We start from the raw sequence: 13,639 nt of genomic DNA on the forward strand, positions 1-13,639 counted from the left end.
CAGAAGACCCTGCTGCTACTCCTCCCCGCCCAGGTCACCACTGGAGAAGAACCGGTTAACCCAAAGGAAAAACTGCTGGATCTGCCTGGCCAGCCTCTCAACTGGCTTCCTGCCTCCAACTTGACTGGCTTGCCTGGAAAGAGGCCCAATGTGCTGCGTGTGCCGACTCCTAACCCCCCAACTCAGCCTGTGTCCACGGGGCCCTGCAGGGCCTGTCTCCCTTCCATCCCCATTGCCCTGCTTCCCACCCCACAAATACAGACCACACTGTTAAAAATAAAGCTGCTTTATTGGTACCTGTAAGCTCAGGTACAAGGTGTTCCCACAAGCACACAGGCTGGCAAGGCCTCCTGGGCAAGGGGGCAGGCCCAGAGCCTGCGTTTCTTGGCACAGACACAGAGAAATGGAATAAATTATAGTTCTGACACTTGGGGACAATGTAGAAATTATGATGCAAAATTAAACATTAGCAAACAAACGGTATAAAAGCCCTCAGGAGCCACCCCTCGCCAACTGGCCTCCGGGCATGGGCAGGTGGGCCAGGCTGAAGTGCAGTGCCCAGAAAGCCCTGAGATAATAGGCTGGGGCATGGTTCGTGCCCGAGGTAGGCCCCTTGCCCTCTCTGGGCCTCCTGTTTCCTCCTTCCCCCTCCTACATCCCTGGGCCTGGAGAAAGGCTGTGGCCTTTGGGGAGGGGAAAGATGGAACAGAGGGCAGGAAGTGGAGAGGGCAGGGTGGGGCAGAAGGGAGTTTTGGTCACAGCTGGTCAGCCCAGCCCCTCCCCCTGCCCAGATGATGTCCTTGGCCAGCCCCTGCCTACAGAGCCATCCAGGAGCCAGGCAGCAGATGCAGCTCATGGAGCTCAAATCCACACCTAGTCTACACTAAAGCCTGGGCAAGGCAGGGTATAGGACTACAAGGCAAAAGGGGCTCCTGAGGGCCTGTGCCCACCCCACCCCCGGCACTGCCCACCCGCCAGAGAGGAGCAACCAAAGCCTCCTCAATCGCCAAATAAGTTACGGAAATAAATTACAGTCTTCACAGTCCTGAGGACTTAGCCACCCATGGGTCTGGGGCTGAGGGCGGCAGAAGCCACCTGATTTCAGCCCTGTCTCACGGTCTTTGGGTTAAGGAACATCATACAAAGACCAAGCTCCAGGGAGCCACACTTTCTCCTCTTCCAGGTACACGTTATGGAGATGGAAGAGCAAGCTGTGGGTGTGGGGGGCCCAGCAGCTCAAAGAGGTACCCCCCCCTCCAATCCTCTCTTCAGCACAGAAAAGTTAAAACAAATAAATAAATCCAGAGAGTTGTATGAAAACCAGGAGTGTGCGCATGGCACCTGTGGGTGAGCCGGCCAGTGGGAGACCGTTACACAGAGTCTGGGGAGCCCCACGATGACAAGAAAGCAGCAACAGGGCTTTGGGGCTGGGAAAAGGCGTCCTGGTCCTCACACCGGCACAGCCTCCATCAGAGACGCCGGGACAGCGTCCTCAAACTGGCTGTCGATAAAGGGATCTAGGGCTTCGGCGGCTGGCTCGGAGAGGCCCATGAGGGACTCCAGGAAGCAAGTGCTGACATCCCCAGGTGGACAGGGGCCAGCCAGGGGGAAGTGAGGTGCCTCAATGTTGTCCAGGCCGCCAGACACCTTCTGTGATGTGTAGTGAGGCCCCAGACTATAATCTGGCAGAGCCTGGAGTAACTCAAAGGAGTCACAGGAAGACAAGCTGAGATCCACTGAGCTGCTCTGGCCAGCATCCATGCCGGGTGGCACTGAGGTGCCAGGAAGGCCGCCTTCTCTTGACCCTTCAAGGCCACCATTTAGGAAGCAGCTGGCATCCAGGTTGGCATTTTCATCCAGGATGCCTGATGTGAAGCTACAGCCAGAATAGCTATGGGTCCAGCTGGCCAGGCCACCAGGGTCACTAGTACCAAAGATGTCAGCTGGATGGAAGCAGCTGAGGTTGTCCAGGTTCCCCACACTCCCTTCTTCCTCCTCCTCCTCCTCCTCCCCGCCGAGGTCAGAGTCACTGAAACTCAGGATCCGTGCCAGGCTGTCATCATCCACGCCAGGCTGGAAGCCGGAGCCAGGCAGGCCTGGGTGGGTGGGGCAGTCAGGGGCCTCACTACCGCCCGATGCTGACGACGATGCCGTGGAGGAATCAGTCATGTCGCTGCTGCAGCTGTTGTCTCCCAGCTCGCTGCTCATTATGGGCTTGGCCAGTGAGAAAGTGGGGACCAGGGCCTGCTCACCAGGGCTGGGTGGGCTGCCCTGAGCAGAGGCCTCCAGCTCCCTAAAGCTCTCAGCCTCCTGCTCTAACTGCAGGCGGGTGAGTGTGTGGATGAAATGGGTCTGAACTCTAGCCTGATTAAACTCCACACGGCCCACAGGGTTCTCACAGCCCTCCTTGCAGCAGCCACAGGGGAACGCGGTGTGGTCCATCTGCAGAGAAAGTAAAGGGACAAGTGAGGATTCCGTGGAGTGCGAACACGTTCCCAGGCTCAGGTTCCCCATCCCAGCCCGGGCCAGCCACCACACCTGGCACTTGATGCCTGCCAAGCTGCAGCTGCAGGTCTCAGGGTCGCAGACCCTGTCACAGTGACAGCCACAATCCTCCCGGGATTGGCGCAGTGCCAGCAGCTCCCGCTTCTCTTCCCGATCGATCCTTCGCACGCCTGAAGCCCTCAGCAGAGCTTGACGTCGCCGGGCTGGGTATGGCTGTAGGAAGCTCACTTCTTCCAACCGGCCACCTGCCACAGCAGCTGCCAAGTCCTCCTCCACAGAGGCATCATCGATGGCATCCACCGGAGGCGGCAGCCCTGCCTCTGTTTTGGGTGTCCCAGCGGCCGAAAGCTGCATCCACAGGAGAGAGGGGTGTGAGCGGCACACACAAGCCGCCCCAAGTGCTTACCCTCCCACTGCTAGTGCTGAATCTGCGATGGGCGCTGTGTGTAGACGGTGAACAGGATAGCCAAGAATACTGTCCTCAGGGCATTTGAAAAGAGACACCCTACTCATGGCATTCCCTAGATCATCAATAGACTCCCTTCCCTAACCAGTCAGGTACGCACCCCACAATCCGTATCAACTCCACACCCTCCTCTCCAAAAAGTTCAGATGCAGGCATCATGCCCCCAGCCTCTGCGGCAAACAGACACGAGCCTGTATGTGCCTCCTCTGCAGACAACCCAGGCGACAGATGCCAATGGAACCAATCACTCCGCCCAAGGGCCTGTTTCCCCATATACATAATGAGCAAGTCAGCACCCACCCCTGGTACACCCACCCCTCAAGGTTAGGAGTCCAGGAGCTGCCTCGGGACGTGGGACACAGAGAGGGCTCTCTCTACCTTCCACTGCAGCATCTCCAACTTCTCCTCTTTCAAGCGCTGGCGGAGTTTCTCGCGCCGGGCTCGGGCTTGCTCCTGTGCAAACTCAGCCAAAGAGAAGCGGCGGCAGGCACTGTGGCGAGGGGCCATGCCCAGAGTGCAGCCGCCACGGCTGGGCACACTGGTGAAGCCCTGGCAACGGGGGAAGTAGAAGACGGTGATCCCATCAAAGGCTACCCGGCCTGGGCGCTCCCGGCGAGCCCGCTTCAGGATAGACAGGGCTGCAAAGCAGGCGAGGACGGGGTGGGGATTAGTTTTCGCTGAGGCATAACAAACCTCCAGGAAGAACAGGCCAGACAGCCCTCCCGCGCCCTGGCTCCGCCCGCCTCCAGCGCCACACCATGTCAGCACCGGCTTACTGTTATTTACCAGGCCCAGTGACCGTAGTTATAAGGTTACGCATGTTTCCTACGCTTGTTAGCCAGGGGTAGGTCCTGCGTACAGTTTTCTATTGCCTTTTCTCGATTTGTAGAATTTCTGTATTTTGCAACAGGTGTAAAAAGTCTTTCCCTTTTCAAGTTAGTGTTTACTGATTAGCAAACCATGTAATGGTATTTTCACTACATTGGACCATAACAAATAACCATATAATGGTCAAATATTGGAAATTCCTTATATTTCAACTTACTATATTAATTTTGTACCCAGCTACCAGAGGGAATTTCCTTCCAAAAGGTTTTCTGTTTGTACTGTTAGATTCTATGTGCTAAAAATTACATTATTTTTATGTGTAACACACAGATATACACACACTACATAAAAAGGTAAACAGCACATCTACTGTATTAAAATTTTACGGGGGTGGGAATTAGGAGAAAGTGTCTAAATAGACTTCCTGGGGAGCAATCATGAAAAATAAAATCCAGAAACACTGCTCTAGGGCTATCTTTGTCAGTCTGGAATCACAATTACACAAGCTTGAAAATAACCAGGAAAAACCCCTTTTCACTTTGTCCAGGCAAAAGCGGGCAGCATTTTGACAGGAGAGGGACTGCCTGACAGGCCTCCGTGGCCCAGAAGCATGGGGCGGGGAACTCCAGCAGTTCCCTTTGTAGGAGGGGGGTAGGGTGCTCATTGGAGAAACGAAACTGGAACAGAAGGGAGGGGCTGGAGCAGGAAGGCGCCACGGGCACTCTGCGAGCTGCATCCTGGATGTCATTACTCCCAAGGTCAAAGGTGAATTAGCTGGGCTCAGATGCCACTGGACAGTGGGCACTGAGTAACCACTATATCACAGCTCACGAGAGCTACCCCCAGAGGCCTGCAGAGGCCAAAGGCATTTTGTCAGGGACCTCTAAATTTCATCTTTCAGGAAGGAAGGTAGGTGAGGGGGTTCCCGGGGGAGGGAGGACTCACGGGTAGAACTTCTGGGGCCACAGAAGTCATGGTCAGGCAGGGGCATGTGATCCCAGGGACCTTCCTCCTCTGAGTCCCAGGCACGGGAGACAGAAGAGCTTGGAGAGCAGGAGCGAGATTGGCACCCAGAGGAAGAGGAGGAGGAGGAGACCGAGGAGTTGTCCTCATCCAGCTGGTCAAATTTCCTCTTCAACAGCCCAGTCATGGTGGTGCACCGGGCGCTCTGTAGCCGGGGACAGACAGCCTGGAATGGGAATGAGAAGACTCTAAGTGGCAGGCAGGCAGCAGCAGGTGGGCTCCCAGCCAGGATCCTCATCCCTCCCACTTGCCCTCCAAGGCATCCCAGACCCTGGCCTCTGCCCTCCAGCCCTCTCTGTGGAGCTCCGTGTGTGGCGGGGGACACAGTCTCCAGGAGAATCTCTGCACAAGACACAGAACCTCCCTCCCTCCAAACTAATGTGCAAATCCATGACCTGGCGTTTCAAACTCCCACCTCTGCCCAAACCTTCCCAGGCACCAGGCACCTTCCCCACCACCTCCTACAGCACACACACACACATGCGTCCACACCAGCAGGGGCAGGAGGCAGACAGATCAGCAGATGGACTGGCAGACCTCAGCCTTGGCCTCACTCATTCCCCGACAGGAATCCTGGGGGTTGACTCACAGGCTGGGTGATTCACACAGCTTGCATCTGTGTGCCTGTGTGTGTGTCTGGACGCCCCACAGCCCCACAGCCCACACAGCCCGCACAGCCCCGGTATGCTGGCTCTGCTTCCTCCTCCTCCTCCTCTAGCACACCCACACAGACACGCCACCCTGCACACAGGCAGGGCTGCAGGCCCTTGCTCCAGGCTAGCCAGGCACTCTGGGGAACAGGCTGGCTTTGACGCTGGCCTCCATTCCTAGATGGAGTACGTTTCTGAGCCTCTGCCCTCCTGGTGTGGGAGCTTCTCAGACTTTCCCTTAGAAACCCCCGCTCCCCCGTCAAGAAGTCTCCTGACTCCAGACCTGTGTGACCACAGTCACTCAGGATGTCTCTTTAACAACTCATTCAATCCTCATGTCCAAAGTGTCTCCCGTCTGTGGCTTCGTGAAATGGAGCACTCCACGACATAACACTGTCTCCCGTATGAGAGTCTCGGCCCTCAGCAGAAGTAGAACCAGAGACTTCCACAGCCAGCTGGCCTTATCCAAGTATAAATGATTTGGGGTTCCTTCCATGGAATGCTTCAACAAATAATGGCCCTTCCCAAGGCTTGGCAAACCCCAGAGGACTCAATCCCAAAGGCTGAGTACAGCTACCTTGTCTCTGCTGCTCCAGCTGTGCCTCTGGGGAGGTCAGCAGGGGGGAAAGGGAAAGGAAACTGATCTGAGGGCAAGGCCCCAGCGCTGGGGAACCCTTCCCCCACTGCCATCACAGGAAATGAGAGAGAACAGGAAAAGCCAACCAGAAGGCTGCCTGGGTCTCCTCTACTCAGGTGTCCTTTCCAAACACTCCTTCCCCCTCCTCCCAGCTACCTTCGAAAGTCCCCAAATCCTGTAGGGTTTGCTGTCACCTTTACTAACTTGATGTTTACCCCAGGGGCAGCCTCCCCTAGGCAGGCCTGAGAGAAGCAAGAAAATCTCCCTCCCTGGCCAATCCCCCACCCTGGGCCTGGGGGAAGAAGACTCACAGATGTTTCCGGGGGCTTCTCTGTGGGTAGTTTCTCAGGCTTGGCACCCCCCTCCAAGGGTCAAACCACAAACAAAAACAACCCAGCTCCCAGCTGACCCGCAGGCTCTCCCAGGAGGTGGGGGATTCATGTCCCAGAGTCAGGCATACACACACGTACACACATGCACAGACCACACGGAAACACACATATGGACAAGCGACACCCACACATCCTGTCCTCATCGCATCCTGCCAAGAGACCCCATCCTTTCCCAAGTTCCAGATGCCATCTACAGGGTCCTGAATGCCTCCTTCGCACACATCCAGCCTGAGACCCCCAGGACCCACTGCACACTTGGTATCTCCACCCAGCCGTCCCCTAGAAACATACAATTCTGCAGGCCCCAAATCGAACCCCTTGTCTCTGTTCCCCACCCCCCATGCCATCTGTTCCTCTTCCTGTGTTCCCTATCTTAGTAACAGCCCCGCCACCCACCCAGTCACTCAAGCCAGAAACCTGCAGTCATCCTCAACTCCTTCCTCTATCTCCCTCCGTCTACACCCAGGCACCCGTGCCTGGGAGTTCGCACAAATCCATTTGATCCACACAAAGCCAGGAAGGGACCCAGTAGGTATCGTGGAGGCCACCTGGCACAGGGTTAAGAACCTCGGCTCCAGAACCAGAGTGCCTGCGTTTGAACCCTGGCTCCACTATTAATTGGCTGGGTAATCTTGGGCAAGTTCCTCAACCTCTCTGTGCCTCCCCAATTCTTTGTCTTAAGACCTCACAGGGTTGAGAAGTTTAGAGGAATCGATACATGTCACGTGTTCTTAGATTAGTGATAAGTGCTCAGTGAATGTGTTATTCCACACTGTGAAGAAAAAAAACAAAAAACAAACAAAAAAAAAAACTGCGCTCCAGCTCCTGGATGCACACGACACAGATGATCTCACAGACATCATGGAGTGAAAGAAGCCAGACACGAAATACGTGCAAACGTTCACTAATCCGTGATGATTTAAGTCAGAGCAGTGGTTCCCCAGGGGAGGGAAGGGGACACCCTGGAGAGAGTCATGAGGGAAATTTTCTGGGGTGGGGGGTAAGAGGGGCTGGGGGACCTGTAAAAGTTCCATGTTGATCTGCATGGTGGTTACATGGATGCCTAAAATTGCAAAACTTCATTTTATATACACAGAAGATTTACATACTTTATGTATTTTATTTAGGTTACTGTCAATCTAAAAAGTTGACTAACCTTAACATGTCTCTGTCCCCACAGCTGCTACCCCATGTCCCTCTGCCCCTGCCCTCTTTCCCCGGCTGTTCTTGATCCTGCAGCCAGAATGACCTTCTTTTCTTTTTTTTGAGACTGAGTTTCGCTCTCGTTACCCAGGCTGGAGTGCAATGGCGCGATCTCGGCTCACTGCAACCTCCACCTCCTGGGTTCAGGCAATTCTCCTGCCTCAGCCTCCTGAGTAGCTGGGACTACAGGCACGCGCCACCATGCCCAGCTAATTTTTTGTATTTTTAGTAGAGACGGGGTTTCACCATGTTGACCAGGATGGTCTCGATCTCTTGACCTTGTGATCCACCCGTCTCGGCCTCCCAAAGTGCTGGGATTACAGGCTTGAGCCACCGCGCCCGGCCAGAATGACCTTCTTAAACCACACATGTACCTGCCACTCCCACGCCTAGAACCACTCTGCAGCTCCCCTTAGGGAAGCCTGACCTTAGGATCAAGTCCAGAGTTCAAGAAGCTGAAGCTGACCCGGCCACTGGCTTCCCTCCCTCGATGCTGCTCTCTACACTCCGGTTGAACCTGCAGTTCCCCTAACGGCCAGCCACGTCCCCACTCACCTCCTGGCCTCTGCACAACCCAGCCTCACTCCCCTTCAGAAAGTCATCTCTCAGGGAGCCTCCTGAATCCCCCACTCCTTCCCCCTGCATCTCTGCGCTCCTGCTGTGGACTGAGTATCTGTATCCTACCAAAATGCTTATGTGGAGACTGAATCCCCAGTGTCATGGTATTGGGAGGTGGGGTCTTTGGGAAGTAATCAAAGGCCCCACCTCCAAATAAAATAATAAGGTGTCATGAATAACACCTATTAGCGCCATTATAACAAGTGACACAAAAGAGATGATCTCCCTCTCCAACATGTGAGCTCAGACCCAGCAAGAAGGTATCCATCTGCAAGCTGAGAACAGGACCCTCATCAGGCTGACTGGAGCCTTGATCTTGAACTTCGCAACCTCCCAAGGTGTGAACATCTTTTGTGTAAGCCACCCAGTCTACAGACTTCCTATTACAGCAGCTTTCAAAAGCCCTGCTATATCCCCATCACAGAGCTTATCTGACCAGCCTGCAAGGGTCTCATTGCTCATCCACCTCACGCTGAGGGCATCTCTGGCTGCCACTGTGCCCATGCCCAGGACAGCGTCTGACATAGAGAGGGCACCTGATAATATCAGAGGTAGGCAGACCAGCCCTGCATATCGGGTATGGACCCGACTGCACAGGCAATCCTACGCACATGAGGTTGCTGAGGGCAAGTGGTCAGTGTGACCTTCTCCTGCTCCTGTCATGGTTAATTTAAGGGGGGGAGGAGGTGAGTCACATGTCTATCTCTCAGCTGTGCCAGAGGGTGCAAGCAAGAATGGTGCTCAAAAGGGGTGGCTCTGAGGGCAGGAGAGGGAAGCTCTGGCTGCAGGCAGGTGCCAACGTAGGCAATCCCAGGAGGCTCCCTGTGCCCCAAGAGGAGACAGATGGAGAGAGATGTCAGGAAAGTAGGCTCAGCCACACTGCAGCTCTGCCTCAGGGATGTCTACAGAAAGAGAACCTAAGGTGAGGAGTGATGACCTCCAATTCTACAGGCAGTGACACAGAGACACAGAGAGGCTATGGTCATGCTGCAGGTTCTAATGATGAACAATGTCTCGCAAATCTGCAGAGCTGGAATGAAACAGAAATTACCTCCTCCCTGATTCTCCTCTGGACAGAGAGAAGGGAAAAAGTTCCCCTGGTTCTCATGTTCCTCTGTCCCACCTGGGAATCCAGAGGCTAAGACGAAGAGGCAGGAGATGAGACAAAAAGACTGAGCCAGAGACCCGGGAGAGGCCAAGTCAGAAGGGGGAATGAAAGATAGTGAGAATCTAAGAAAAGTGTCAGACAGTGAGTCAGAGGGTGGGGGAGGGGCCCTCAGCAGCTACCCAGGAATCACGATCCTGACCGTGGCGCTGTTCCCAGGCTGAGCTCGGCCCCTCCTAGGGTCCCAAAGGAAGGAAAAGCAGCTCCCAGGAGCTGGCTCAGACAGAAATACCACACCACAGAGGAACCCCAGAGACAGGCCCTGAATCAAAGAGAGCCAGGCTTCTTTTGGGATCTCAGCCCTGAGAATTGGGCAGCCCTCCTGCCACCACACACAGGCACTGACAACCCCCCACTCTGCTGGCCACAATTATCTACACGCTCAGGTCACACCGTTCGAATCCAGGAAAGGCCACATCACCCCTGGGCACCAAGCAACCAAGGGCTGTTTTTGAGAGGTGGGGGTGGGGCTCGGAAAAGTCACAGCAAGTCCTCTGTCCACCTCGGCAGTCTCACCAGTGCCCCAGGCCTCTGCCCAAGCCAGTCTTAGGGAGGGGGCACCTTTAGCTGCCTCCACCCCCTTCAGGAATCTGAAGAATGTGCCCTTTAACCTCAGGGCCCCAGGCCTTGGCCAGTCCCCCCAAAACGCTTGGGGTCACGTGACCCCTGGCCCTCAGGAACAACTTCCTGGGAGAAGGGGAGGGCACCTCCCAGCACCTCTAGCCCCCACTGAAAAACCAGCCTGGGTGGCCCAGAGAGGGAAGACAGACAGCCTTGGCACCTCCTCCCCCAAGCATCCCTCTGAAGGAGAGCTGGGGGAGGGACAGTTCCTCAGCTCTGGCCTCCAGGACCTGGCACAGGAAAGGTGCCAAATGCTTGCTGGCTACACGAGGCACTTGTTCCTGCAGAAGGGGAACTGCACCTGACAATGACTGCTTCCTCCACCTAAGGGGAGCTTCTTCCCTCTCTCATTCATTAATTCAACAAATTCACTAGGCTCACATCCGTACCACGCACGGTGGCAGGAAATCGCGTATGCAGGGAGCAAAACTTACACCGCTGGGGCCTTCCTGAAGCTCTGAGTTGAGCGGGGAGGACAAGCAGAGTAGGGTGCTGGGATGGAGGGTCTGAAGGGTGGGGCAGGGTACAGCTGGGGTGAAGGTAGGTCTCTACGAGGAAGGACAGTAGGGAGAGTGTTCCACACAGGGGCTTGGCGTGGGTAAGGAACTGGAGCAAACTGGTGATGGGAGGAGGGGCGGCCTCGAGGGGGCTGAGACTAGGCTCCAGGGCAGGCTTTAGCCCGAGGGCACGTCAAGCCACAGAGGGCTTAAGTAGGGAGTGACAATGCCGGCTTTGCATTTTAAAAACGTGCCTAGGCACCGGGAGTGGAGGGGGTGTGACGGCTGGAGGCGCAGCGGGAGCCAGGTGAGATGACAGGTCAAGGGCAGAGGAGGAAGGCAGATGGGGGTGTGGATCGGGAAGACGGCAGGGCTGCCAGGGGTGCGGGAGCTGATGAGTTACTCTCCAAAAGGCTTGAGACTTCTGGGGGGAAGTGCTGGGTGGGCAGCGGGAGGAGGAGAGGGACCCTCTGGTGTCAGGAGTGTGGGCTACGACTGCGTGTGATTGTGCCGGGCGAGGGAGTGGCTAAGTGTGTGACTGTGGCTGTGGTGTGGGCATCTCCACAGCGTGTGCCTGTGAATGGGCCCCGGGGAGGAGAAACTGAGGAAGGGGAAGAAGTACGTGCCGCGGAAGAAGTGCGTGGGAGAGAGTCTACGTGTGCCCGCGGGTGGCCGGTGTAGCTGGGCCCGTGACTCACAGTGGTGGCCTCCGAGAGTGACGGCGACTGACAAACAGGTGAGCCTACGACACAATCCCTCCCCCATCCCCCTCCTGCTCCCGAGGTCCGTGACTCACCGGCCTCCGTCCCGCTCATCCCTCCACGCCCTCCCCGACCCCCACCGGCCGGGGGCGCCCGGCACACGCCGCAGCTCCCGCCGCGTCCCCGAGGGGGGAGCCCAAGGAGGAAGGCGACAAATGTCACCTGCTCCGGCCACGCGAGGAACTTCTGAAAAGTTCTCAGGCAACTGGGTCAAAAGGAAACTCGCCCGCGGGCGCACGCCCCCGTCGCCTCGCCGCTGCCGCGCACGCCCGGCTCTGTCCCCACTCGCGAGCTCGGGGCGCCGCGACTTCTCTCGGGGTGCCGGCGGCGGGCGGGGGAGGGGAGCACAAAACCCGCGACTCCCCCTGCCCCTGCCCCTGCCCCGGCCCCCGGCCCCCGGCCCCCGATTCCGGCCGCGGCGCGCAGTCAGGGCCGGGTCGGGCCGCTCCCGCCCAGGGTGCCGGGGAGCGAACCGCAGGGGCCGGAGCGGCAGCGCCGCTCGCGCTGAACGCCCCCTCCCCGGAGTCCCGGCCGGCCGGGCCCCAGGCCCTCGGCGCTCACCTGCGATCCGGACGCTCGCGGAGGACACTGGCGCCACCTGCGCCCCGGCCGGGGACGCCCCCTGCGCCGCGACTCTGTGCGCTCGGCCCGGCAGCCGGCAGTCCCGCAGCCCCTCGCGACGCGCGTCCGGCAGAGGCGGCGGGAGACTGGAGACTGGCTGCGCCCGGCCCCGCACGCCGCTCCGCCCTCCTCGTCAGTGGAAAACTCCGGGGCTCAGGCGCTGACGCACACCGGGCCTCTCGCCAGGCCGCCCGCAGCCCCGCCCCGGAGGCACCGCCTCCTCCCCCGCCCGGAGCGCGGAGCCCGGAGCCGGAGCGCTGAGTCGGAGCCGGAGCCTGGAGCCTGGAACCTGGAGCGCGGAGCCCGGAGCCCGGAGCCCGGAGCCTGGAGCCTAGAGCCCGGAGCGCGGAGCCCGCAGCCGGAGCCTGGAGCCTGGAGCCTGGAGCCTGGAGCCTGGAGCCTGGAGCGCGGAGCCGGAGCGCGGAGCCCGGAGCGCGGAGCGCGGAACCCGGAGCCCGGAGCCCGGAGCCCGGAGCCTGGAGCGCGGAGCCCGGAGCGCGGAGCCCGCAGCCGGAGCCTGGAGCCTGGAGCCTGGAGCCTGGAGCCTGGCGCAGTGGCCGGCGCCTCCCTGCGGACTCTGACCCCGCGACGGCCCCTCCGCGGCAGCCCGCTCCCGCCGCGTCCGCCCCGCCCTGCTTGCAGCCCGGTCCCTACAGGCGCGGGCGACTCCCGCCGGCAGAGATCCCCACCTCTCCCCACCGCCCCAGTTTACAGACGGGTAGACTGAGGCCCGGAGCACCCCGTAACTCCGCGAGGCCACCGGGCTGGACAGTGGCAGAGCCGACCTTCCGGACGTCTCCACCCGCCCCTCTAGAGGCAGTTTATTATATTCCAATCTAAACGTTCCCTCCTCCGCCCCCACCCCACCACCCACCCCTAGATCCGCCGGAAAAGTAAACTGTGGCTGGAGAGGAATCTGGGGTGTGTGGGGAGCGGGGAGGCGGGGAGCAGGAAGGATGGATGTCATAAGCGGGCCTGAACGTCACCTCTGCCCACGGGCCAAGAGACCCTTCCCTGCAGAAGTTCCGAACTAGGGGTTCTTGGAACCGGCTTCCCCACTCCCACCTCACCCTTCCCTTGAAAAAATGAAAAGGCTGGTTTCTTCCGGGCCAGACCTTGGGCACTTAAAATGGCCCACTGCTTTCTCCGCTCCCGCCAAGGCCTTTCCTGACTCGGGGCCAACCCTCCCTGTACGGCCTGCCCCGGCGGCCAAGTCCTGGCCCAGGAGCCCATCCTCGGCCCCACTTCCCCACCGCAGGGCCGCGTCTGCCGGTCCCCTCGAGCGTTTCCACCCTCACACTTGCGCTGCAGCTGGGTTTCTCAACTGGAATGCTCTCCTGCCCTCTCTCTGCTTACCAGAATCCCAATGCCTTTAAGGGCTCAGCTTGCGCTGCCTCCTCCAGGGAGCCTTCGTGGGAGCCGGACCCTCCCCTCCCAGTCCTGCTCCCGCTGCATTCTGGCTCTTCTGACTGTCCTGGATGAATGCTGTCAGCCACTAGCCCAGCCCTCAGGCTTCCATTCTACCTACCTCCAGGTGGGGGGTGGGGGCGACTCCTGCCTGCCTGGATGGCCTCTGGGGTGGAGATGACGGTGAGAGCCCTCTTGAGCCACAGCTGTGTATGCAGAATGGCGGGAGGCTGCCCCGCTCTACC

The 13,639-nt window shown here is 58.4% G+C and overlaps 1 protein-coding gene across 2 annotated transcripts; it reads right to left on the reverse strand.

The window, feature by feature from the left end:
• Positions 1-270: 270 nt before the first annotated feature.
• CSRNP1 (cysteine and serine rich nuclear protein 1) lies at positions 271-12,111 on the reverse strand. 2 transcript variants are annotated; one of them, XM_039461956.2, is made up of 5 exons: positions 11,928-12,111; positions 4,745-4,988; positions 3,350-3,609; positions 2,539-2,853; positions 271-2,442 (listed from the first exon to the last, which is right to left on the reverse strand). In XM_039461956.2, the coding sequence occupies exons 2-5, from the start codon at positions 4,947-4,949 to the stop codon at positions 1,450-1,452; spliced, it is 1,773 nt and encodes a 590-aa protein (XP_039317890.1). In that variant the 5' UTR covers positions 4,950-4,988; positions 11,928-12,111; the 3' UTR covers positions 271-1,449. The 2 variants fall into 2 exon arrangements, with proteins under 2 accessions (XP_039317890.1, XP_074262158.1); XM_074406057.1 differs by lacking the exon at positions 11,928-12,111 and adding an exon at positions 5,238-6,818.
• Positions 12,112-13,639: the final 1,528 nt, after the last annotated feature.

The sequence above is a fragment of the Saimiri boliviensis genome, chromosome 9 (assembly GCF_048565385.1).
Source record: "Saimiri boliviensis isolate mSaiBol1 chromosome 9, mSaiBol1.pri, whole genome shotgun sequence".
In the NCBI taxonomy this organism is placed as follows: Eukaryota; Metazoa; Chordata; class Mammalia; order Primates; family Cebidae; genus Saimiri; species Saimiri boliviensis.